The 26,887-nt window shown below is 50.1% G+C and overlaps 1 protein-coding gene across 5 annotated transcripts in view; it reads right to left on the reverse strand.

Annotated features, from left to right (window-relative positions):
* Positions 1-26,887, reverse strand: part of VAV2 (vav guanine nucleotide exchange factor 2) — a 120,050-nt gene that overhangs the window by 9,648 nt on the left and 83,515 nt on the right. For 2 of the 5 annotated variants that reach the window (XM_039730728.1, XM_039730724.1), the window contains exons 4-20: positions 25,825-25,893; positions 17,173-17,275; positions 15,729-15,743; positions 14,989-15,087; positions 13,604-13,672; positions 12,925-13,025; positions 9,782-9,881; positions 8,476-8,571; positions 7,761-7,829; positions 5,557-5,643; positions 3,934-4,019; positions 3,525-3,657; positions 2,864-2,878; positions 2,361-2,470; positions 1,570-1,671; positions 1,364-1,452; positions 687-703 (exon numbers count right to left, since the gene is read on the reverse strand). In XM_039730728.1, coding sequence (XP_039586662.1) covers positions 687-703; positions 1,364-1,452; positions 1,570-1,671; positions 2,361-2,470; positions 2,864-2,878; positions 3,525-3,657; positions 3,934-4,019; positions 5,557-5,643; positions 7,761-7,829; positions 8,476-8,571; positions 9,782-9,881; positions 12,925-13,025; positions 13,604-13,672; positions 14,989-15,087; positions 15,729-15,743; positions 17,173-17,275; positions 25,825-25,893 — 1,360 coding nt within the window. The remainder of the gene's footprint in view (positions 1-686; positions 704-1,363; positions 1,453-1,569; positions 1,672-2,360; positions 2,471-2,863; positions 2,879-3,524; positions 3,658-3,933; positions 4,020-5,556; positions 5,644-7,760; positions 7,830-8,475; positions 8,572-9,781; positions 9,882-12,924; positions 13,026-13,603; positions 13,673-14,988; positions 15,088-15,728; positions 15,744-17,172; positions 17,276-25,824; positions 25,894-26,887) is intronic. The other 3 variants (XM_039730725.1, XM_039730726.1, XM_039730727.1) reach the window with 3 other exon arrangements.

The following is a 26,887-nucleotide window of genomic DNA, read 5'->3' on the forward strand; positions in this document are numbered from 1 at the left end:
GCTGGAGAGGAGGACACTGGTCCCAGTCCTGTCCCACTGGCCCCAGCCCTGTCCCACTGGTCCCCAGCCCTGTCCCACTGGTCCCAGTCTCGTCCCACTGGTCCCCTGGTCCCCAGCCCTGTCCCACTGGTCCCAATCCTGTCCCACTGGTCCCAGCCCTGTCCCACTGGTCCCAGTCCTGTCTCCCTGGTCCCCAGTCTTATCCCACCTGGTCCCAGTCTCGTCCCACTGGTCCCAGCCCTGTCCCACTGGTCCCAGCCCTGTCCCACTGGTCCCAGTCTCGTCCCACTGGTCCCAGCCCTGTCCCACTGGTCCCAGTCCTCTCCCACTGGTCCCAATCCTGTCCCACTGGTCCCAGTCTCGTCCCACTGGTCCCCAGTCCTGTCCCACTGGTCCCAATCCTGTCCCACTGGTCCCAGTCTCGTCCCACTGGTCCCCAGTCCTGTCCCACTGGTCCCAATCCTGTCCCACTGGTCCCAATCCTGTCCCACTGGTCCCAGTCTCGTCCCACTGGTCCCAATCCTGTCCCACTGGTCCCAGCCCTGTCCCACTGGTCCCAGCCCTGTCCCACTGGTCCCAGTCCTGTCCCACAGCTGCTGGGACCCCTCTGAGGCCAGTGCTGGCTCTTCCCATGAGCTGCCCACAGCCACACTGGACAAGGGTGAGGAAAAGGCCAAACCACGTACCTGGTCTGCTGAAGAACCTGCAAGAGAAATGGTGGGGTAAAGGGTTAATTCAGCAGGTAAAAACACCCATTTTCTGGTGCTCTGAGTGTCAGCAGACCAGCAGCAGGGTGTGGAGCTGAAGCAGGAAGGCCAAAGCAGAGCTGGGGTCACTTCAGTCCTGCAATTTTGTTGCTTCCTCACCCAAAATCTTTCCAAAGCCCTCTGTGACCCCCCTGGAGCATCACCAGGGTTGTGCCCTGGGTGAGCACAGGGGAGTCCCAGCTTTGCCCAGTTTAGACCAAGGACAAATTTTTGCTGGGCTTTGGGATATTTGGGGTTTGGAGAGGAGCTCTCTCCTCATCAGAAACGTTCTCCCTGCTGCAGACCCTCCTGCTTTCACTGTTAGATGATGAAGAATTGATCATCTCTCCTCAATGCCCACCCACAAGAGCTGGAGATCCCAGCCCTGCACAGAGCTGCTGTGACTCCCTGCCATCCATGGGATGCAGCTCTTTGCTTTGGAGAATTTTGCTCCTTTGTTTGCATTTTAAACCATCAACCAACGTGAATTACAGCTCTGGCAGGTGGGCTGGGAGCACACTTGTGGTTTTTTATGCATTAACAAACATCAGTGCTTTATAAAGTGAATTTCTCAGATCATTCACGTGCAGCAACAAGCTGCTCACGAAATTACTCACCCATCTTGCAGGGAGGAATAATCTCCAAGCACTCCTTGTGAGCACCTGCTCCACATTTGGGGCAAAGATAGCCCTGGTAGAAGGTTCCTCTGTGCCACCAAAAAAAAAAACAAACAAAACAAACTCAGAAAATCCTAATCCAGCCTCAGCTTTGAGATTTTTCTTTCTGTGTTTTACTGCAGAACAGCAGCAAGGTTGTTGCTCACCTCAGGAACATCCTGCAGGCTTTGCAGTTGGTTGTCTTCTCAAATGTGTACATCTGGAAGTTGTGGTGATTTGCATTGGCTTTCTCTGGCTTGATGTTGGACCTGAGGGGAAGGCCCTGGGGGTTATCAGCCTGTCCCCACTGCACCTCAGTCACAGCTGGGACACCACACAGACACCAAGCCCAGTGTGGAAGGAGATCAGGGCTTGGTTGTGGAGAGAGGATTTTGCCCATTACCTTCCCCTGGGACAGGAGTCATGGGTTTGGCCTGAGTCACCATCAGCCCAAGCCCTGCTCTGCTCAGGACCAGCCCTGCAGCACCACCTTCCCTCCTCACCCTGCTCCTGCTCCAGCCTGGTGCTCCCCAAGGACACCAGGGTGAAGTGCCCTTCCAGAGAATCACAGAAAGCTTTGGATTGGACATTTAAAATCACCCCATCCCACCCCCTGCCATGCAGGGACACCTCCCACTGTCCCAGGCTGCTCCAACCCTGTCCAGCCTGGCCTGGGACAATGCCAGGGATTGGGCACCCTGTGCCAGGGCCTGCCCACCCTCCCAGGGAAGGATTCCTGCCCAATATCCCATCTCAGTGTCAGAGATGCTTGGTGGGGATGCTCAGAGAGCAGCTCCAAGCTCCCTTTGCACAGGGACTCGCCCAGCAAGCCCCCAGGAGCTTCCCCACCCCACAGGTTTTGCTGTCAGAGCTGCTCTGCAGTGACCTGATGGCCCAGGACACTTTTCCCCCACTCCTGGCAGCTGCACCCGGGGCTGGAGCAGCCACTCATGCTCACATGGCCATTTCAAACTGCTCCATCCACTTCCTCTTCATCTCCTCAGTCTTGCAGAAGAACTGGAAGCCCTGCTTGCCCTGGAGGTGGATCAGGTAGAAGCCGTAGGACCACTGCAAGGGGAAAGAGAGCTGATCTCGCAGCAGAACACACCACGCTTCCACTCACAGGCCGCAGGCACTGCTCTGAGTGCCTGTCCCTGCCCCCTGTGCTGAGCCAGGGACAGCAGGGGAGGAGGAAGGAGAGCTCCCTGTGTCTCTCACACATCCCGGTTAGTGACGCCTGAGCCGCCTGGCGCTGTGCACTTGGAGCAGACAGGACCTCATGGTGGCAGCTGAGAGAACCCAGATTCTTCTGCTCCACTGGATCCTCCCCAGCCCTTCTGTCCGTGCCTGACAGCAAGTGACAGCCCAGGAGGAACATCTGACCTGCCCACTGCACATATGCTCAGCCTGTGTCAGCACACTGCACACAAACACACACAGCCAAAGGGGTGCTCTGCTTACCATTTTTCCATGGGACTAGAAAGCATAGGAGAGCAAAGGGGAGAGAGATTTCATTAAAACACAAAGCCAGCAGCGTTCCCTAGGCAGTTCCTGGCTGTTGTCACCCCAGTGTCCCTTATCCCATCTGCACCACAGCTCTCCCCATGGCAGGGAAGTGGATTCAGCTGAAGGGGCTCACTTAAAGCAAGAGCTGGGAGGTTTTTCCTCCATGGCTGCAGAGTGAGCATCAAACCACAGGAAAATGATGTTCCTTCAGTGCTTTGAGTGCCAATTCTGGCAGCCTGGTGTGCAAAGCTGTCTTTCCAGGCTCCTCCACCCTGCAGCTTGCAGAGGGAGAAAGAACATGCTGCACCTTCCCTCCCTCCTCCCTGCCCTCCTCTCCTGCCCATCTGATGTTTGCTCCCTGACACTGGGCCAGAAAGCAGAGAGCAGCTTCCTAACTCCAACCATCCCAGCCTCCTCAGGGCTGTTCTGCCAGGACACAGGTCAAGGATCCAGCCCAGCCCCACATTAATAAACATTTCCCAACGCTATTTAAGGCAGCCTTGAAAGTTGAGCATTTATTTTCCAGCTTTTTTTCCTATTTTAAAAGGCTAATGGGAACATACTACCCTGAAACAGCTCCAAAATGCTCTCCAGAGCTAATCCTTAGTCCACCTACCTTCTTAATGTCCTTGTTATTCATCGGGTCATCAGTCATCTTGTGGAAGAGCAGCTCAATAATTTCCTTCAGCTCATAATTGTATCCTTTCCTTTTGCAGACGATCACCACTTTATCAAATAAAAATAAATACCTGCCCAAAGCAAGCAAATAAACAAGCAACCCAGTCAAAAAATTTAAACATCCATTAAATTTCCAAGGGGAAATCCATTAAAAAATCCAAGGGGGAAAGATTTGGAAAGCTCTGAGGAGCTCCCCAGCTCAATGTTCAGTGCTCGTGCCCTGCTGTGATTCCACACTGATGCTGGGTTATGGCAGTGAAATTCCAGGCAGGAATTAAAGACACGAGCTCAAGGGGAATCATTAGATGAGGGCATGTTTGGGGACACTGGGGACAGGGGCCACTCACCTGTCCTGCTTGGTGTGGTTCACTATGGAGCGCACCTTGAGCTCCCCGTCGATCTTGGGCCTCCCAAACTCCTCCAGCTTCACCTGCTGCAGGAAACAAGGCAGGGCTCAGGCCCAGAGCCAGCCTGGAACGCTGCCCTGGGCAGAGGAACCCCAGAGCTGGCTGGAGTCACCCCCCAGCCCTGCCTGAGCTCCTGGGAGCAGCAGCAGCCCAGCAAGGCAGGGATGTCACCCTTAGGTCAGACGTGACACACAGGTGATCAGGGTCCAAGAAGAAAAAAGTTTTTATTCTGTGTGTTCTCCAGCTTATATACACTTAACAAAGCATGATCTTAAGTCATTAACTTAACAAAGTATGATCTTAAGTCATTAACTACATATAGTTATATATATTCTGTATATAACTATATTATATATATAGTATATATATTATATACTATTATAGTATATAATATATATACTATATATACTATATACACTATATACTATATATATATAGTCATTAACTATATATAATATACAATTAATAACTTATTGTATTCATTGGTGCAAAGCAAATTATCTTCCTGTGTTTAAAACTTGCCTGGACAGAGCTCTGGGCCTGCCCTGCCCCTGCTGTGGCTCAAAGGAGAAGAACAATTTGTTTTTGTGCTGTTTGATGGAAGGAAAGCCAAGCCTGGCAATAAGATATAAATATAAATAGTATATATATATATATATATAGTCATTGACTATATATAATATACAATAGAATAACTTATCCTATTCATTGGTGCAAAGCAATTAGCGTCAATGTAATTGGTAAAAGTTTTACAGAAATTTAATCATCTAATAATTACAGAAATTTTATAAGGCACATGTACACATCTACTTATGCACGTAGCCTAGCTTACAAAAATGTTCATGTATCTGAGGGAGGAGGCTCCAAGGGGAGCCTGGCCATGAACACAGGCCCAGCCCCCCAGGAACCCCCCAGGGCAAGGCTCAGCAGCCCAGGCAGTTTTGCAAACCCTCCCCACCTGAAATAAGCTATTTTTTCAGAGGTTTACATAAGAATTAAGGATTTTTGTCTCTGTTAAATAACCATAAATTAAAAGTTCATTGTTTCCAAATGAAGCCAAGGCTTAAAGCCCCCAAAGCCAGCACCCCTCCAGGTCTGCTGAGGCACAGCAGCAGGGCTCAGTGTTTGACACCTCTGCAGTTTGGAGGATGAGTTCTCCTTAAAATACCTGCTTGAAATTCTGGGGGTTTGGCGTCTTTTTACATGAGCCCTTCTCCTCCCCCTTCAGTTCACCTCTGTCCTCTTAAAACCAAAAGAAAACCTCTTTTTAAATAGGAGCCAGATAGGCAGCTTGAGGAACTTCTGTGTCCTACCTACACTAATAATGTGAGAAAAAGCTGAAGAAACATTTTTAGTGTAAAACCAGAAAGAGAGGCCACCTTCCATCCTAGCCACAGTAGTTTTGTGATGGAGCATCCACCTCTGGGCTATCAGCAAGTCATGAGAGAGTCTGAACACAAGGGGATCTTTCAGCACATCAGAATAAGTAGCAATTGCCCAAAAAACCCAAATACATTAATAATAACCAAATTAGACTGGCTTCAAGAGGATTTTCCAACTTACCAGATTTTCTATAGAGCTCTGAAATTCACTTATTTTCTTCAAAGTCTCTTTGTCCCTCTTGACTTCATTGATGTACATGGCCAAGTCCTTAAAAAAAAAAAAAAAGGGTGAATAGTGATTTTTTGCTTTACCAGTACCTTACCCAGGAGAACACGAGCCTGGCTCCCTGAATCCCTCAGAATTCTGAGCAGCCTGGGACAGGTGAGGCTGCTGGTGCTCCCAGAGCCAGGCAGGTGCTGCAATGTTTTCCATTTCCCAGAAGATGGCAATGCATGAATCCATGGCAATGCAGGAATCCATGGCAGCACAGCGATCCCAAACCCCAGATTTTCATCCATCAAAGAGAAGGAGCCATCCCTTCCACTGGAACAACTTCTTGCACCTTTCAGAGTGGATTTGCTGTGCCTGTTTGCTTCTTATCTGCTCCCTCCTTGACCTCAACAACAGCTCTTGTCAACTTGGATTAAATCTGAGCAGGGATTTTTTAAGACATCCCCCCGGGTGAGACCCTGCTCAGCTCCCCAACACAAGGAGGGTTAATCACATCCCATAATCACAGATCTACATGACAATACTTGTAACATCACCAGGCCAGGGGTGGCAGGGATGGTGATGAGAAATGACACAACCAAAAGCCTTCTGAAGCAGGGAAACACAATCCCAGGGAAACACAATCCCAGGCAAACACAATCCCAGGATCAACCACGACTCACAACAACAACCTGCAAATGCTGGTTGTGGAATTTCACTGGGAGCTGCATTTCCCCCACCACCCCTGGGACCTCAGTCCTGCATTCTCAGGCAGAGGATTGGTACCTGCACCAAAAAAAACCCCACCACTAATGATTTTTTTTTGGTGCAAATCCTGCCCTCGCCTTGCAAAAGCAACTGTTCAAGCCAAACAAAAGGGAGCTGAATCCCTTTGGGAATGTCAGTGCATCCACCCCCCTGCACAGCCCTCACCCCAGACAGCAGCAATGTCTGCTGCCTGCCAGCACAGCAGACAGAAAGGCTGGACTTGTGATGAAAGACATCACTTGGAAGTTAAGCCTTGGTTTACAGATCAATTAAAACCAAACTGAATGGCTCCCAAACCCCCCGAGCCCAGCGTGGTCAGAACTGCTCCCACACTCTCCTGGCGATGGGGAGGAGAAGAGAGAAACATCCCTGATGGTTATCAACATCCTCCTGCAGCAAATGCTGAGTGTGCAGCAGAGCCAGAGCAAACACACATTTGTTTTTCAGCAGTGTGCTGGGTGAGGAGGCCACGAGCAGGGCTGAGCTGCTGTCACCAGGCACAGCGTTCATCTGAGGCCACAGCAGCAGGCTGGCAGTGCAACGTCCTTCAAAGCACCTCAGCTCCACAGAGAGCCCCACAGCAGCCCTGCATCCCTGGGCTGGCAGCAGAATGGCTGGGAAGGTCACCCAGCTTATGTAAGGGGCAGGAAATGCAGCCACGTTAGAAAAGCCAGAGGTGGAAAACAAAGTGACCACGAGCACAGGGATGAACCCTGAGGTGATCTCCAGAGGAAAAACCTGGAGTAATGAGCATCCTCCAGTCACAGTGGATCTGGTGTGAATGTGTCTGTGGGGAGACATAACCGAGCCAGGAAACATTTGCTGATGGTTTTCCTGAGATTTTGGGGGCTCCAGCTAAAAGCTGAAAAAAAACCAACTCGAAGCAAAGCAAACTGCTGATGCCAAAAGTTATCAATTGTTGAAAATACATCTTCCCTTTAATAAAATAAAATAAAAAAAAGCATGGATTAAAGGATTCCCACCCAGCACCTGGCTGACAGCACCCAGGGAATGCTCCACACACGCAGGCTCCCATGGCTGCCACACTCCCTGACTTCTGATACCTCTGGAGCTCCTCCAAATCCCTCCCAGCAGACACAAAAGCCGGATCTGGCACAGCCTCTGCACACACAGCAGCAATCAGGGAAGAGTCCCAACTTGTCAACAAACCCCAGCTCCCCCCTCTGCCTCAGGGGACAGCGGTGACAAGGGATCTGCTGCGAGGCCACCACACCAGGTGACAATCCATGCGCGCAGGTGTGGCCAGAAGGAGCAGACCTTGCCTTCCCTCCAGCTGCTCCTGGGCGGATTTTAAACCCAAATTTTTGTTCCACAGAGCAGAGGGATCCTGAGCTCTGCAGCAGCCCAAAGCCAGCACAGCCCCCTCCCCACTTCACCTCCTGTACCTGCATTGCCTCCAGAGCCTCCTTCAGCTGCTGCTTCTCTGGCCGGTCTGAGGAATGGCTGAGCAGCTCCTGAAATAAAAATAAACCAATAAAATATTAAATAATAAATATCAAATAAATAAAAATTAATAATAAAAATTAATAATAAAATAAAATTTAATAATAAAAATAAACCATAAAAGTAAATATAAATTAATAAAAATAAGGAGTTTGGATGTGCTAGGAAAGATTTCCAGACCCTGCCTGCACTGGACAGGGTCTGCCTGAGTGTTGGCAGGGTGGTGACAGGGATGGCAGGGTGGCTGCAGGCATTCCAAGGGTGACTGCAGGGATGCCAGGGAGGTGGCAGGGATGCAGGGATGCCCAAGCAGGCAGCTGTGGCTGCAGGACAGGGAACACACCAAGGGCTGGTGCTTGAGAGATCTGTTACACGGAGCTGACTGGAGGAATTTCACACATAATCAGATTATATGCAAGCTTATTTTATGTTCATTAAGTGCCTCTCGTGGCTAGCAAGTGCAGAATTACCCTGGGTCACCCTGCTTTAGGAGACAGCACAAATATTATGTCGTGTTAAGTAGCTCTGGTAATTATTTTATTTGAAGGGGAATAAAAATCCTAACCCTTGCTCTGCATTTGGCAATGATTCACCCTCCACTGACAGAGGTGAAAGATGCTACAGCAGAGAGAGAAGTGCCAGTGCTGAAAAACTTACTTTTAACAGGAGATGATACTTCAGAACTCTTTGCATTGGAACCACCAGCAGATCTTGCAATTTGAATTTCCCATCCTGGACCTTTAGTGTGCATTCCTAGGAAGGAGATCAATAAATCAGCAGTGAGAAAACAACAGCTTCCCACCTAAAACAAGTCTCTGAAGCCTTGAGAATGTTTGTTTGGCTCCTGTGAACTCAGTTCTGATGCCCACAGACCTGTGGTCCTTGCAGGCAGCCAGGGCTGAGCTCCCACCACAGAGGTTACCAGGGGCTGGACCCTAAATTCCAGCCACTGCCATGCAAATGAGCTGCTCCAGCCTAATGAGATGCTGCTCATTAGGGCACTGTATGAATGCTCCCAGACCTGGGGAAATGTCAAATGAAACCCATCTGCCTGAGCCACCTCCCCGCTGGACCAAGCTACTGATTTGTGAGGGGCTGGCACTGAGCATGCAGCCTGTGGCTCTGGAGTCGCTGATGAGCATTAAGTCATTAAGATGAGCTAATTGTGGTTGGAGGAAGTTTTGCCACCATTACCTTTGCCCAGACCCATTTTCAGCCCCACTGCATGACAGAGCTGCCACGAGGGAGGGAGAGACAGCAAAAGCAGGGAGCAACTGGATGCTCCAGCCTTGATGTGAGACACAGAGAGCACATTTTCCACAATTCCTAACTGCAGTTTTACCCCTGGATTGGGTTCACACAGGGAATCAAAGCACATTTGCAGGAGGTGAGGTAACACGGACAGACAGCCCGGCAAATTCCGATTAGCATCAAGAGCAAGCAGGAATTAGAGCTGGGTAAAAACAGCAGCTCAAACAATGCAGCCCTTCTGGGGCTCCTTTCATTCCCTTAATGTCTGGATCAGCCCCTATTCACACGAAGGAGGCCAGGGCAGGAATTCTGGTGTTTGCCTGGGGATTTGGGTTTGCCTCTGACGGTCCCGATGCTGCTGGTGGCTTTGGAGAACCACGTTGCTCCTGGTTTGGGGATGCTCAGGGCCTGCACAACTCAAAGATCTTGTCCCAGCCAGTCCCACTCAGATAAAGCCACTGGTTTGTTTTAACTTGGATAAACTTGGGGAGGAAGGACAGAGTGAGGGTCTGGTGAGGAGATAAGGAAAAAACGAGGGGCAGGACAGGATAACCCCCAGCTTTGCTCCCTCTGTGGCTGCATAGACACACTCTGACACCCTTCTTCTCTTCTGGTCAATCAAACATTCCCCAGACACCATCCTCAGCTCCAGCAGGTCCTTCCCAAAGCTGGGGCAAGGGCTGGGGGCAGCACTCAGCCCCTGCCCACTCACCTCCACCTTCTGCCGCACGTCCTCCCGGTTGGCAAGGAGGTGGTTCAGGGTGTTCTGGGCATATTCCATGTGGCTGCAGTACTTGCCATAAATCAGCAGCCTGGAAGGAGGAAAATCACAGGTTTAACTGGAAATGCTGGCAGTTATAAGCTGTTATAAAAGATATATAAATGTGTGTACAGCGAAAGGCCGAGGCAAACAGCTATTCCCCATTTCACTGCTTAGCAAAGTGTAAACACTCTTTTATTGTGTGGCTTTTTGACATTTAAATTTTCAACGTTTGAACATTAAGAAGTTTCCAGAGTCTATGGAGGTGATTCAGCTCATGGTGAACAGAAGGGGCTGGATGGCCAGGGCAGAGGAGCCTGGTTTTAGATGAGATAGTGTGATGAAATTCTTCCTTGTGAGGGTGGTGAGGAACTGTCAGAAGTTGCCCAGAGAGTTTGTGGCTGACCCTGGAATTACCCAAGGCCAGCTGGACAGGGCTTGGAGCAAGCTGGGATGGTGGAAGGTGTCCCTGCCCACGGCAGAGGGTGAAATGGGATGGATTTTAACGTCCCTTCCAACCCAAACCATTCAGTGATTCCATGATGGTTCTCTGTCACATTTTAGAATCACATCTTCTTGAATGTGCCACGGGGACCTAGAGATCAAGAGCCTGGATAATTGGGAGAAGAATGTTGTCACAGCCTTTGGAAACACAGTGAAGCTCTGCATGGACACCCTGGGCTATAAATTTAAACACTGACAAAAAAAGAGCAGTTTTGTCATGGATTCCCCCTTTTCCCTCACTTCCCTCATTAATCCTGCCTGACAGGTTTGGGTTTTCTCCCCCTTCCTGGCTGTTAACTGTGCTGCTGCTGCTGCTGAGACACATCTTCCATCACAAACTGCACCTCATCCATTATCTGGGGGCCTCATCTCTCGATGGAGATGACCTGGGAACCACTGACCCAGCTGCTCCATAAACATGGGACATTCACACCCTGCAGGGAAGTGAATAAAGAGATTTATGGAGCCACAGCCCCGGCAGAGCCACAGCCAGTAAAGATTACTCTTCCACCTTTTTCCCCTGACAACTTCTGCACAGGCACAATAATATCTACCTTGCCAACATGGGGAGAGCTTCAAAAAGGCTTCAGGAGCATAAATTCAAACCTCTGGCTTCCAGAGGGAGATATTTACAAACTATTTCCTTAGAAAAGGCCCCTGCAAAGCCAAGGAGCAATGCCTCATTTTGCCAGTGTCTCCAAGGATGTGGAGGGCAGCAGGAGTTGTTTGTCATGGATAGATTTGATGGAGGAAGGTCCCATACTCAGGGAACAAGTGGGAACTCTGGAGGTCCATGATCCCTTCTTGGTGGGACAACACTTGTTTCCCCAGCGAGTTCACCTTCTCCTCCTCCTGCACTGAAATCCCCTTGCTGTAAAATGTGTTCCTGACTTTCCTGATGGAGGAAAGGACTCTGCCTGTTTACATCAGGTTGCTCGAAACTCTTCATCCCCAACAATCTGATTTTCTCCAAAGTAAAACCCTCCTTGAGCAGCAGTTTCCCACAGCACTGATGTCCCCAAAGTCCCCATGGACTGAAGAGAGCTTCAGATCCACCATCAGCACCTCACAGCTGCTGGGGCTCCTTCCCTCACACCTCTCCAAGGCTTTCAGGTCCTTCAGGAAGTTGTCTGCAAGCTCCCTTAGCAAGGTGCTTCACCCATCTGCATGGAACTCACCAGCTCCAAGCATTCTGCCAGCTCCCACCAGCATGACAACAGAAGAAAACATTGATTTAATGGCTCAAAACCCAGCCTCGTGCTCCTGCTCAGCCACTGCACCTCCCTGGGCAGCAGTGTCACCTCCACAACCCCTCCTATGTCCCCTCCCTGCTCCCTGTGTCCACAGCTCTGCCCCAGGGATGGCACTGGCATGCACGGGGCTGAGCCAGGAATCAGGAGATCAAAATCACCTAAGTGAGTTTTATGAGTATTTCGAAACTATTTGCATTCCTCTATGAAATATTTTTGTAATTTAACCCAGAAAAAAATGCCCTTTATAAGAAGAGGCCCCCAGAATGATGGAAGATGTGACCTCACGGTGTGTTATTAATGCAGATGGTATTTCTGCAGTTATTGACTTCTGAATGGCATTTCTGTGTCTAGACACTGGTTTAATCACAGTGAAATAACAGCCTGGCACCATTCCACAATGAATCACCCTTTGATTAGTATTAAGGATATTAAAGGCTTTTATCAACCTTATCTCTGCGTGCTGGGGTGCTCCTGCTTGCAGCTGCCAAAACCCAGGATTGATTCTGTTTGTGACAGAAACTTTCACATTTATTCATCGTGCAGAAGGTGCAGGATGAGCTCTGTGCCAAATATGAGATTTTTTGAGAGTGAGGAACCACTTTGATCAAAGCAGGAGTCACCCCACCACATCACAGCCCTCTGCTGCTTGCAGAGACCACACAAAACCCCTGAAGGCAACTGAGGTTTTACTCCACTCCAGCTCATCTTTATCCCCTCAGAGGTGTCCCCACAATCACACTGGATATTCAGCCTCCTAGGGGATACTGAGCTCCAGAAAAATCCAGGGGCTTGCAGGAGCCACACCACTGAGCCTGGTGGTCACAGGGGAGATGTCCCAGCCTGTGCCCTGGATGATCTGACAGTTGTGGCTGAATTTGGCTGCTTAATGTCAGCTCTCAGTGATGTTTCAGCTGCCTGAGAGCAGTTTGCTGTGGAGGATGCAAACCTGGGCTGCTGTGAAAGGCATCTCTGGAATCACAGAATTATTTAGGTGGAAAAATACCTCTGAGTCCAACCACCAACCCAGCACTGCCACTAAACCATGGCCCTGAGCACCACAGCCACACAATTTTTGGGCACTTCCAGGGCAGCCTGTTCTAGTGCTTGACAACCCTCCCAGTGAAGAAATTTTCACTAATATCCATTCAAAACCTGCCCTGGTGGAACTTGAGGCTATTTCCTCTTGTCCTGTTGTTACTTGAGAAAAAAGACAGATCCCCACCTGGCTCCAACCTCCTTTCAGGCTGTAGTAGAGAGTAACAAGAACTCTGTTTAAATCTCCAAAAATAACCCAAATCTGTTCAAACTGGAGCTGCCTGAAGCCTGGGATTCCTTTACCTCTCTTTGAACTCCAGGAACACTTTTGCCAGGCTGCTTCCTCCAGACATCATCGAGACATCGATGGCTCTCAGGAAACTGAAGTGCACTTTAATTAGGTCCTAAAACCAAGCAACAGTCAACACTTTAAACACATTCAAAGCAGGTGGGCAAACAGAGCCCAGAGAAATGCACATTCCCTCCTTCATCAGGCAGGGGTTTCCCTCTTTTAGGTGTTTGTAAAGAAAGTTGTTCTAGTGGAGGGCAGCCCTGAGTGGCCTGGAGGACAGGGGTGTAATTCCAGCAGTGAGAAATGGCCCAGGGTGGGGAGGGAGCAGGAGATGGGATGGAAGGAGTGGAGGAGATGAGGTTTTAACCTAGACTCTGTGCAAACCAGAGGAGAAATAAATCCCTTCATCACCCTGTGCCCAGATCAGCTAAAATCCAGAGCCCCAGCCCTGAAACATCCACTAGATAGAATTGTTTTCTTTCCTAGAGTTCATATATTCCCCACCTGTAAAACTGAGTGTTAAAGAATGCCTCCCAAAGCAGTTTAAGCTCCACAGCACACGAAAGGCTGCAGCTCTCCAAGTGAATGCACAAATCTAAGAGGAAATCAGAAAACCTCCTCCCAAGCAGGGAGAGGGCTGAGCTGCTGTGAAAAGAACAAAGATTTAAGGCACAATGCCCACGGTGTTACCTCCAAATTGATAAAAATAGCTTCCATGTCTTGGGGAGTCAGTACCAGCCTCAGGGGGTTCATGTAGTTCTGCAAGAGGGAAATGGAAAAGGGATTGAGGCACTGGAGAACAGGGAATGAGGTTGTGCAAGGGATTTATAATTTCAGCTGAGTTCATCTGGGCAGGTTTTCATGGGCTTAAGCACCTGCAAAGGCAGAGGATGAGCAGGGAGGGAAGTGGGAGGCAGGAATTCCATGAGTGTAACATCCCTGAGCTCCCACAGCACTTCCAGGGGTGGGAAGGTGCCAGACCCCCACCCATGGGTGCCCACAGCCCCTTCCCCTGCTAAAGCTGCAGCAGGGGGGTGAAATGCACTCTGCAGTCCTTGGCTGCACTGAAGCATCATTCCAGCCCTTTATCTCCCTGGAATTCTGCCCTTGAGAAGGCAGCAATGATGTGATTACATGGGCAATGCCTTTCTGAACAAATACATATTAATAGGAACATCTACGTGACTTGGAACTGCAAAAAACCCCAAGTACAACAACCCAAAAGGGGAACTTCCACCCATGACACCTCCAGGACCTGCAAAGCCTTTGCAAGCTTTAATTGATATGAAAGCAATAATTTAACCCTTCCTTTGTCCTGAACCAGAGGGCTGTGGCTGTTTCCAAGGAACAAGGGTTCCTTGGAAACAGAAATGACAAAAATATTGGGACATTTTCCTGGAAAATGGGAAATGTTCTTCCATTTTTCCAGTTTTGCTCACAGCTTCTTCGGGGGAACTCTCAGCAGACAGAGGGAAAGAATGGCAAAAGGGGAGGAAACAAAAGCATCAGGGTGATTAGAAATGGCAGCTTGATTTTCGTTATTGTTCCTCCTTCCTGCTGCTTTCCTGGGAGCAGGAATCACCTTCAGGCTCCATCCATTGCTGAGGTGTTATCCTTTTATTTGTTTTTGAAAGAAAGGAGCCACAATAATTCATTAAAACCAATTAAAACCCCCACGAATTTAGGCAGCACAACGTTCCTTTTAATCCAATTAGCTTCAATGGCAAGACAGCACAGCTTCAGCACTCGGAATAAAGGAATTATTCCGTGGCAATCAGAGTGATAAGAGATATCTGCAAACACAGCTCTTATCAGCAAACTCGGTCTGGCTGAGCCAGGAGTGGGAGATTCTCACCCCAGGATGGGGGGGACACAGCAGGAGGCTTTTCAGCCTGCTTCTAATCTGCAGCAATCACCAAAAAAATGCTGCTTTTGCCTGGGTTTTGTGGATCCTCCTCCTCTCCCATTTTCCTCCATCCTGCCCCTCACATCTCCCAGCTTTGGGAGCAAGAACCAACCCAGGACAATTCATGTGGGATCCAGGGCTGCTGGGGAAAGCAGGGCTCACTTCTCACCTTTTCTATATCTTCGAGGGTTTTGTAGTATTTGGCCTCAGTTTCTTGGATTTCTAGCAAACAGCAGTTCCTTTTGTCATCCTCTGTCATTCCCATTTTCTAGGGAAAGGAAAAATAAGGCATGGTCAGATGGTCCTAAAGGTGGTCCAGTTACAGCAACCAAGCACAAGTTTGGAAAGTCGGGAGAGGACCACACTGGTTTATGCCAAAGGGAACCATTTTTATCCAAAAAATGTAAGGAGGAACCCTGGCTGTGTTATTAAATATGTTTCAACATGGAAAAACTGCATTTTTTGCATTTATTACAGCCACATCACTAAAGACTATCAGGTAAAGAAGAATAATAAGAGATAAAGGCTGATTTTTTCCCCCTTTTTAAACTGTTTTTTTATTGCTTAAGATGAAACTCACAACAGATACTAAATGGGTCACAAATAATACATCAGACTCATACAAATCCCTGGCCAGGGTTGCCAGTTCTCCTGATTTTAGGTCAAATCTGATAAAATGTGCTTTTTCCCAAAGCCCCAACTCGTGGAGTCACTTCTGCTCTGTAAAGCTGGGACCACGTGTTGGGAGCTGCTGCACTTGGCAGGGCAGAATGTGAATTTGGGAGGGAGTTCAGTGATGGGGTTTTATGGATCATGCACAGGAACAGAGCCCCTCTGTCCACCCCCTCAGAACTCACAGCTGGGACCTTTCAGCTGGAGAAACCCCAGATTTTAATGAATTCATCTTACCTGCATGTATCTAATCTGAAGCATGCAGAAATACAAGAAGCCATTAGCATCACACACTTGCTGTTGCAACAAATGTTACCCAAAAAGTTCAACTTTTGGGCAGATATATTAAAAATAGGCTCTTTTCCCCAGGGAAGTGAGAGGGACTCACAGCTCTTAACTCCAACACTGCTCAGCAGAAAACACAAAACAACGTGGAGGGGACAGTGAAAAATTGCCAGTTCCACTGACCTTTATCCTTTATTACCTGGCTGCTGGAGTTTTCCCCCATTTTTTTCCCATTTATGCAAGAAATTCCCACCAAAACCTTTTCCTGGGGCAGTTCTTGGGCCAAGTGGCTTCAGCAACTGGTGACAAAAACCACTGGAGACCAACGAGCTGTGTGCCTTCAGATCCAAGCACTTTGGCAGGATCAAGGGGAACATTTTGGGCTCAACTCCCTGATCCAGGGGGGGTTTGGTGTGCAGGGAGCTCCTCCAGCTGCAGCCAAGGTGTGAAGGGATGGAATGAGGGGTTTATGATCTTTGAGGAAGCAGAACACAGGCATCCATGGATGCAGCCCTGCACTGCCAGGCTCCAGCCCCTCGTGCTGCTCCAGGGGTTGAATTGATCACTGAATTTGTCCATTGATCCTGCTTTGTTCCAGGGAGGGCTGAACTAGGGGAGAGTAATTAACGACTGAACAAAGCCTGGGGGAGGCAGATATTGGACTGGGGGGGAGAAAATTTGAAAGGTCAGATTTCAAAGGTCACAAATTTCACACTGGGACATAGGTAGAGAGGTGGCTGTGGGCACCTTAGGGAGGTGCAAGGGCCACCAACACCTCCTTGGCTCATCCATGGAGTGTAGTATTTGCTCCACAGCCCTTGGAGACATCACAAGTCCCTCCACGATGCTGTCCATGCCTCACACTCAGGCTTCTCCAGCAGCAAAAGCTTGTTAGAGGTGACAAATGGGGACAGCTACTTGTCCCTAATGGCACACTGGTCCCTGCTGCCCCAGAAAGCTCCACTGTAAACATCTTCCTGCTGCAGGTAGGAGCAGCAGGCACAGACAGCTGCTGGATCCCTGACACACAGATCTGTCACCCTGAACTAAAAATACCAGTGGCACCTCTGGCTGACGGAGCAGGCGGAGCCTCACCAGAAAGGCTGGAGTGACACAGCCTCAGCAGCAGCAAAACCCTATTTTTAGCTTATCTTTTAGGGCTTATTAGGTCTCCCTTTCCCTTCCTCCTCCCCAACTCCTGCAGATGACAGGCTGGGCTGGGAAATTCCTCGGAGAACCCCTGTGGGCTGGTGCCATCCCAGTTTGGAGGAGGACTCGGAGCAGTTCCCCTCCCTGCGGCGTCACCTGCCAGTGGCACGGAGTTCTCTCCTTCCTGGAACCCCCTCCCTGCCCCTCCCAGCGAGGTGTGGCCGTGAAAACACAGCTGGGTTGTTACCATGGGCTGCTGAACCTCCACTCTGATGATATCCTCGTAGATATCATCGCCCTCATCCTCGCAGGGGACGCAGTCGTAGATGTCCTCGCCCAGATCGTGTTCGCTGCAACGAGAAGGAGAAGGAGTCAGGGATAACACCCAGGGGAAGCTCACTGCCACTTCATCAGGCACCGAGGAGGGAGGAGAATCCCAGAAAGAGACGAGAATTCAGCCCCTGCTCTCTGTTTTTCCTGGATCAGTGCCTGCTGCACATTTCTTTCCGCTGGCTGGAGGCTGGAAAAGGCGGAACGCTGCTCGACACGAGCAGGGATCACAGCCAAGAGTGGCTCTGTGCCCTGTGCCAGGCTCTGTGCCCTGTGCCAGGCGTGCCCACGATGCCCACAGCACCACGGGCTGCCAGCTCTGCCCCTGCAGAGCTTTTGCCCAGCACTAATGGGCCCAGCTGAGATGGCTCTGCCAGCCAAGGCAGAGAGACCATCTGAGCCACCAGAGCCACCAGCTCCAGCTCCACCTGCTCCAAAAGGGCCCACAACCTCCCTTCAGCTCCTCTTCAGGACCAGGAGCAGCTTTTGCCTCAGTGACTTTATATTATGCTCAGAGAATTCACTTTAATAGTTGGATTTTGGTCCGCTTAAGGCTCTGTGTTCACTCTTGATCTGATTTTGCTTTTCCTCACTGAAACGTTTCCTTTGTGCCAAAAAACCATCCCCATCCCCCAGCCAGGGCTGCAAACTGCTGTAGGAGCCCAGATCCACTCCAAGCAGGAGCAGATATTAAACAGATTAAGCAGATATTAATCCAATGTCTCTGAGCAGTAGGAGAAGCACCCCAGTCCTGATGAGCCAACCCTGGGCTGTGCAGGACCCACAGCAATGCCTGGACCAGCCCTGGGCATTCCACCCAGGTTTAAACGCTCTGCATCCCATTTCTGAGTGATGCCCCAACTCCCACAAAGCCCAATCCCTGCCCCGATGGGTGATTTTTAATCCAGCACTTCCCAGAGGAGCAGGAGGCTCTCCTGACCACCACAAAGCAATCTCATCAGACACCCAGCTTGGTGGGCAGAGACCAATAACAGCATTCACAGCAGGGAGAAATTAAGCAGCAAAACATCACATTTTGAGGAGCAGCCCCACCACTTTGGAGCTGCCCCTGCACTCCCAGGCTTCAAAGGCAACCCAGAGCTGTAGAGCCCATTTGTGCTAAAGGTGATGGTGCTCAGTAATTAATTATCATCTGAGCCTCCACGCCCCTCCCAGGGGCTCCTCAGCCTTGGAATACTTTTGAAAAATTCAGCCCATATTAAATACCAATTAACAATAATAATTCCAGTGCTTAGATCTACAGGTGCTGGCTGCTAACAGCCCCCACTGAAGTCAATCCCACAGGATCAGGACAGTGTGAAATGCTGGAATATCAAACAGCGTTCGCATATTTTACGAGCTGTGTCTTTCAACAGGGGTATTAATTACACACAAATAAATTTAGGTGTAAAGCTGTGCTCCGAGTGTGACACTCAACATCTCTCTATTACATATCAGGGAGCAGCAGAGCACATCTGCCTGCAAAACCAGGCTGCTTAAATACGGCCCTTCCTATTTATACAAACAGATTTATTCAATAAAAGTTTGGGGATTTTAAATAAATACACTGGCATGATGTATCCATCCCATTCTTCCCAGGTGATGCATTGCAGCTGCTGCAATAATGCCCACTAATAGCTGGTGATCCATCTTCCCCCTCCCAGGCGTCGCCGTTATTATCTGCACCAATATTTATATTCTCAGCTCTGCTCCTCTTCCACAGCCAGTCATTCCCAGCTCCTGATGAATCTCCCTGCCCACACCTCTCGGGTTGCTGGCTGTCTCTCCATACATCACTTCCATGGCTGGAGGGTTTTTGGGAACGTGTGGTTGGGTTAATGGCATGGGCAGGAGCTCAGCTGGGTGAGGAACTGATGCCTTGGGAAGGCTGAGCTAGAGCAGAGGCTGGACAGAGTTAAAGAATAAAGCAGGGATTTATTAAAAGCCTCAATGGATCCACCTTGGGCAGCACAAGAGCCCAGCCAGGGCTACACCCAAGATGAACTAAAATGGTCCCAAAATGCACGGCCGCTCACGGGGTCTCTTCCTGGGATCAGCTCTGCTCCATTTGCAGATTGCAGTTCATCGCCCAATTCCAGCTGCAGCCCCTGCAGTCCCATCCTGCTTGTTTTCTCTCTCCAGCCCAGTTGTTGGTGGTATTGGGCCTGAGATTTGGATCATTTGTCCTTGGTCCCCAGCTAGAGCAGGAATTGTTTTGTCTCCCTGCTCTGTGCAGAGAGCTCACCATCCCCTGATACGAAGCTCAGAATTACACACTAAAGCAGCACAGAATCTGAAAAATATAAAAGCTGCTGTTCCTAGCCTGGACAAACTCTCCTCCCTCCCCAAGAAGCCATGAGCTCTGGAGCGTGGTGGGCACACACTGGGAGAAACCCAAGTGACAGCACGTGGTGCTGAAGAGGCTTTCACAGAATCATCAGGGTTGGGAGAACCCTTCAAGAACATCTGGTTCAACCTGAACCCAGCACTACCAGCCCTCAGCCATGTCCCCAAGTGCCAGATGGGTTTTGCTCAGTCATGGGCTGAGACTGGAGAAGGGTGGATGCCCCAAGGCCTTTCCCACCAGGAAAGAAACTCCTCCCAAGGGACAATCCAGCAGATTTGCCCACAGAAGTGCCAACAGCCCTTGGACACAAACGCTGTCCCCAAACGTTTGTCCTGCTGTCACAAACGCTGAGCCTCACTGCTCCAGCCCATCCTGGTGCTCCACAGCAGAACAAGCCCTTCTCTACTCCAGTTTCTGGTTTTTGGGAAAAAACAGGAACTATTCCCACATCCTGGGGACACCTAGAAAGACACCTCCACTGCAGAGCTCTGGGGAGTGCAGCAGAGTTCCTCAAACCTGAGAGCCGTGGCAGTATTACAACATCACCATGGTCCAGCAGTCTGTTATTTATTAAAACACATTCTCAGTGCATCTCTGAGAAACACCAGAGGCTGCCAGTTTTTATGGAGAGCAGTAAAGCACGAGGATCAGCCTCTCCTGGAGCAGCCCAGGAGCAGCCAAGCTCCTGCAGGGCTGTATGGATGTTGACATCTCTGCTTTGCACATATTGATCCTCACCTGAGCCTGTCAGAGTTGAAAATACACACCCTCCCTGTCCTTAAAACAGGGATTGGGATGATTTTAGCCAGTGGAAAGCTCAGGACACACTGAATTCAGGCAATAAATTCAGCATCCCAGGCGTGTCACGGGCAGACGGAACAACTTGAGCAAGGAGAGCCAGATCACCTCATTCCTCACAAAGAAAAGCAATTTATTCCTTCAATAAAAGCAGCAGAGTCTGCGAGTTACCCGTGGGTATCAAAGCCTGTGATGTACTGCTTGGATTAGGAGATTCATTGACAGCTCTGGGGTCAGGGTAGGGATTTCAGCCACCCTTCAGAGGGAACGCCAGCGTTTGCAATTACTGTTATTAGGAAGGATCCAACCAGCTTTGGGCTGGCAGCCTGCTGCCGAGCCAGAAAAGCCGATAATGAATAAAGCTTTCCATATCTAAGGCAATTTCAGGCAAAAACAATGCTTTTGGCTGAGCTCTGCCTCACTGGCAGTGCCTGCTGTGCACTAACACCCACGCAGCCGTGCCAGGGAGCAGCTCCCAGAACTGAGGCACTGCTGCCAGGAGGGAGGGAAAGGGAAGGACAAATCCATAGAATCACAGAACATTTGGGGCTGGAAGGGCTCATGGGCACAGTCTGTGATGCCCCAATAAATGACATCATGCAGGGTCCACCACGCTGAAGAAACCCTGCAGTCATCTTTGCAGTGACACTGGGGGGAACTGGGGAAGCTCTGAGGGATTTCAGGGCCACTGAAGAGCCTCCCCAGCCATAAAAGCTGCTGTGGGAAGTTGATGAGTTTGTAGCAGCCTCAAGAATTCAAGGACAAGCCCTCATGACAAACCCACCACACCAAAACTCCCTCCAAACCACGCTGAGGAAAGAGCCAGAACCACCAGGAACAGCAAAAGAAAGAGCAGGAGGGGACAGAAGGGGCTAAAATAAGACAACCAAGAGACAACCCCAAATCTCCAGTCCTGTGACCAGGGTTAAGAGCCAGATCTCAGAGCCATCACAGGTCCAGGCTGGGAGATTTTCAGGGTCTCTGAGGCTGCTGTGAGGCTCCAGTCCATCCCAGTAATCCCCAGTTTCCCATCCTCACTCTGCACTCACAGCTATAAATACACAGCTCCTCCAGCCAACCCCCTCATTCTGTCAGAGAGGACAAGCAGAACCCTAAATTTGCAGCACATCTGGCAGGTTTGTGTTTCAGGGTGAGGGAGTGCAAGCTGGAGGACTCGAGATCTTGCAGGGTTTTAATTACTCAGACTGGACTTGGATGGAGACACTCATCTGGAAACAGCAGAAGCTTTTTCCCATCTATTCTGCTCGGGTCTTACATTCCCCATTCCAAGTGGAACATTCTGATCCCAAGAAAAAGCCTCAAACAGCCACAGTGACCAGTATGATCCCAGAAATGGCACAAGCAGGACATGTAAAAATCAATAGGAGTGACACACAGGGGACAGACACATTTACAGGCACTCTGGCTCAAGTGCCCTGCACCACAGAGCCATTTATGTGAGGGGCTGTTGTGCCTGGTTTGTCCAACATAAAAATAATGGGAAAAGTGGCAGCTCACTTATCATCTCACCTTGGCTCCTGCGCTTGTTACTTTTTTTAATGCATTGGAGAAATTCTGCTGATCACAGCACTATTTTGGAAGATGTGAGGGGGGCAATGCTGGTGAGAGTAGTGAGAGAAGCAGGAGAAACTTCAGCAAGAAGCTGAGTCCAGAAGAGCCATCACTTGAGAAATTGTACCTAGCAGATCTCCTTCTCCCCTTCTCTGGGATGGAAAGGTTGGGAATACACAATTACCCCAATAAATTTGTTTGGGATAAATTCCCAGTGAGCTGCAGCTCCAAGCAAGAGCAGGGGATATCAACAACCTGTGGGACAAAGCTCTCCAGGGGCAGGGTTTGGTGGGGACCTGCTTTGCCTAAAACACTTACTTGGTCCTTTAGGCAACACTACAACTCCTCTCCTCAAATCTTCTTCAGAAAAGAAAACAAAGGTAAAAGTTATGCAAATTAAATGTTTCACATCAAACCATTCACAGAACGTCTGCCTGACTCTGAATTCTTCAAGCAGCCAACAAAGAACCCAAAATCTGCCCTGTGTTATCCACCTAATTGTGCCACCGCAGAGGGACAGTGCCATGAAGTGGAGAAGGTTCATCATAGAGAAGGCTCTGGGGCTGTAAAGAGGGCCAGGATTAATCACTGCCATAAATTTAATGAGACCAAATAACTGGAGAGAGCTCAAGTGGCAGTGGAGAAAATTTAGGTGAAATGTTAAATATAACTCTGAGGTACCAGGATGGTTTGGAGCAGCTGAAAGAGCCATAAAGGGGGATGGAAAAGCAGTTGGCAGGGCAGCAAGGTGGATAATTGCCTCCTGCCATAGCTCCCAGCAGCCACAGCCATGTGGGAAGCAGCAGCTCCCCTCCCCAGGGATCTGCAGGAGCATCCTCAGGACAAGGGTCACTGATAATCCCTGATAAGGGGGCACAGGCTCCAGAGGATGAACCCACACACTGCTGCCGCTGCTGCTGCAAAACCCAGCTCATTTCATGGACAAACTCCCCCTAAATGGCTGCTCCAGGGTCTGGCATGGGGCTGGCTGGAATAAATCAGGCAGCAGAGGCCAATTGTCCCTTTACAGCTCCTCACAGCATCGATCAGGCAGCACTTGCAATGCAAGCAGCCCCTGCCATCTGCCCAGGCTGGCTGCAAGCTGCCATCTGGCCCAGGGCACAGCAAACCGAGGGGCCAGAGGGCTGAAAGCAGGGAATTTGAGAACTTCCCAGCTCCCCTGATAGCCTTTTAGCTTCCCTTCCCCTTTCCATCACCAATTGTTTGGTGGTTTTTTTTAACTAAATAGCTGTTTCCAGGCAATTACGTGCCTTGATCTGCCTGGCTGGGGGATCTGTCTGGAGCTGGGATTAATCCCTGCACCATCCCAAAGGTGAAAGCACAATGGGGTCACCAAGGCTTAAACATCCTTTAAACACAGCAGAACCCCGTGGCTGCCCCATGATTTCACACACAGCTTGTTCCTGCATGCCCTGTCCAGCCCTGGTTTTTGTCCCACAGCTCCTCCCTGCTGGGAGGGCTCTCAGGAGGAAGGTTCCCACTCTTTAGAGAATCATGGGGACAACAGGGACAAAGCCTGGTTCCTTCTGCTGCCCAAATCAGCACCTCTATCACAAACATGTTCATATTCTAAAGGCTCTGCAGCACAGGAATTCAAAACCTCAACGTGGGGACACCAAACTACTCCACTCAAGTTGAAACAAAGCATTCTGGCATTCTCCAGAAAAACCTCATTGTCCAGCCTCCAAAATATCTTGTTAGAACCAACTCAGAGTTTATCCTGAGCTTTTTCCCCAAAGAGAGCTCCCTTTAGGGGATTCCTCTCTCCCAGGGTGAGTTGGTGGCACAGAGCCCACCAGGGCTGTCCCTCCTCACCCACTCTTGTCCCCCTGAGGCCTGTGGGGACAGCAGAGTGCCACCCTGAGGTGACAAATCCCTGCTGGTTTTACAGGCAGGGCTGGAGCAGCTCCCTCCCCACACTGGGTCATTTCCCTGCCTGCTGTGGAAATCACTTCCTCGCCTCCAAAAAAAACCATTTTGGCTGCAGCCACATCTTCCCAAGGCTGCTGGATCATCAGCAGCACTAAAGGCAGAGATGCTGGATGGACTGAATCACTCCCAGCAGTGAATGCTGCCCTTGTTGAGCTGTTTGGAGAGGGCAGGAGCTGAGAAAAAGGAGGTTTCTCATCAGTGCCACAGGCTGTGGGGCCTGGGCACACACTGGGGCTGGCACATTTCCAGCCAGAGGAAATGCTCCAGGGGAGAAAGAGCACTCTGCTGCAGGCAGCAGGAGCAGCAGAACTCAGGCTGAGGGGTTCTCCAGGGAGTTTTGGGGGTTTTTCCAGCTGTGGGTGAATTCTGACACTGTTTTGTAGGCCATGTTCTCGTGCACTGGGAGGGCAGGCCTGGATGAAGGAATTTGTGCAATCCCTGCTGATTGCAACATGCCTGTCCCCCACGAGTCCCACATAAGATGTTAAAAACAGGATTTTTCAGATAATGTGAAAACAGGGAAAGTTAAATTTGGAAATCTGGGACAGAACAGGGAAATCAGTTGAAATAAACCTCCAAGTTATCTGACGGGCACCACAGCCCCTCTGACCAAGGGGCAAAGAACAGTTTGGGAAGTTTCCACCTGGTCACTTTGTCCTCAGCAGACTGGGACAAGGAACCAGTCTAGGAACCTGTTTCCAGCACCAAATAACCAAGGGCAGCACCCCAAACCTGCTCTTTCTAGGCCAGCACTGCCATCTCCACCAGCATTTGTGTGAGAGTCCCACACAAATCTCTCTCCAATTAAAAGCATGTCTGTGTGTGAGAAACAGGAATTTTAAACCCCAATATTAAAGGGATTTTGAGAACTTTTGGAGAGGGGGCACAAAAAATGCTATTCTTGAAAGGATCCCTTTCTTGGTTAAAATTTTATTAAACTGCAGCTGCTGGGAGCCAACAGCAAGCAGGGAATTCCAGGGCACTCCGTTCCCTCTGCTGGTAATTTATGATTTACTTTTGTAATAACTGAAGCCATAAGGAACTCATTGGATTAAGGAGTCTTATTATTTATGTTGTGGAACAATAATATTTAACTGCATAAAGCCACATATCCACCCATGCACTCCATCCCTCCATATGTAGCAGACTGCACTTCATAAGCAAAACCCCGGCTTGATGGGAATGCTGCCATTGAATTCCAATAGTGCCTGCACTACCCCGTGTGTTCTGCAGTTCAAGGTTGATTTTAAAAGCCTGTTACATCACCACCACAGGCAGAAAAGCCAGATAAACACAGACAGAGAGAGCAGCAGCATCACCCCACGTCCCACCAAGGACAAGCAGGACGGGTGTCATGGCAGGATGTCATGCCACAGCCCTGGAAATGTCCAAGGTCAGCCACTTGGGACAGTGAGAAGTGTCCCTGCCCATTGCAAAGGGTTGGAATGAAATGGTCTTCAAGGTCGTTTTCAACCCAAATTATTCCCTGATTGCCCCAGGCCAGCTGGTGGGGTCCAAAATCACACACGGGGGTGCAGCTCCATGTGCCAGTACCCAAAAAATGCCATGGGGGAAATGAGTACCTCACCCCCAGAGCTGGCTTGGATCCCCTCAGAGGGTGAATTATGTGCCAGGGTTTTGGGATTTAGGAGGAGTTGGGGATTCCCTGGGCTTGGCCCCTTTCACCCCCCACCAAACCACTCCTCAACTCAACCTGATTAAAAGTGACACCGCACCAGAAAAAGATGGACTTTTGTCAGAGCACAAAAATCTCCTGGCCAAAGGATCAAAGCAGCCGTCCTGGCTCTCCCAGCCCTGCTGTCAAACTTTATCTGCCTTTGCTGGAAACCCACAGCAACTTTTGCCTCAGCCCTCCCAGGAGAAGGTGAGGCCACTCACTCTGCCAGCTCCTCCAAGCTCCGGTACACGTCATCGTCATTCTCCGTGGTCTCCTCCGAAGGGAAGGGCCTGGCAAGGGAAGGAATGACAGGGTTATATTTTATATTGGTGCCTCACCCCTCACAGCAGAGCTCCTGAACTCAGCCCAGCCCCGAGCATCCTGCTGAGCAGCACAAAACATTCAATGCAAAGCCATTTTTGTGCCAGGGTGACACCAGCTCTGCTGCTTGCCGAGGGCACAGCTGGCAGGGCTGGGCAGGAAGGCAGGTGGGGAGGCTGGCTGGGCACACAGGGCAGCATTTGGGCACCAAAATGAGCAGCTGCATGGTCTGACAGCACAGCACCTCGGAGCCCCCATGGCCGAGCCCTTCCTGCTGAGCTGGTGCTGCACAAAGAGCTCAGGAATCTTGATTCCAGCCTGGTGTTTGGTTTGCTGGGATGGAGAAACACCTTCTCCTCCAGCCTTTCCACCTGTGAGCTCCTTCCCTGCTCGGCCAGGCTCTGTACTGCTTCCATGGAAGCACCTTCCAGCAATCCCAGTGGAATCACTGACTCCCCATGAACCCCAGGCTTCCTCATCTTAACAACTTTGTGACAGCTGAAAAAAGTTAAAACTCCTGGAGATGAGGGAAAGGACACCAAAAGGGCAGAAAGAAAGGAGGGGAGAAAGCAGATTAAAGGAGCGAGGGAGGGAGTGGGGGGAATACAAGAATTCCTTGGCTCATTCTGAAGCAATAACCAAATAATGTATGAGGGAGACGAAAAATACTGTTTTAATTAAAGCCCACGTATTATTGCTGGCTCAGGGCCAGGCTGGGCTGTGGCTGCTGGGGCTGGAGCATCCCCATGGGCACAGCCAGCCTTGCACAGGGACAGCACAGGGACACAGAGGGGTGGCAGCAGGGCAGCTCTGCCCATCCCTCCTGGGCACCCTGGAGAAGGCAGGTGAACCACGGGCATGGGACACTGGAGGAGCAAAGCTGGCCACACCTGAACCTCTAACTGCCCTCAGGAGCAATTCCCTCCTCTTCCCTCCCTGCCCATGATAGATTGCCTCTCCTGA

Source organism: Passer montanus, unplaced genomic scaffold (genome assembly GCF_014805655.1).
Source record: "Passer montanus isolate IOZ18808 unplaced genomic scaffold, ASM1480565v1 scaffold73, whole genome shotgun sequence".
Lineage (NCBI taxonomy): Eukaryota > Metazoa > Chordata > Aves > Passeriformes > Passeridae > Passer > Passer montanus.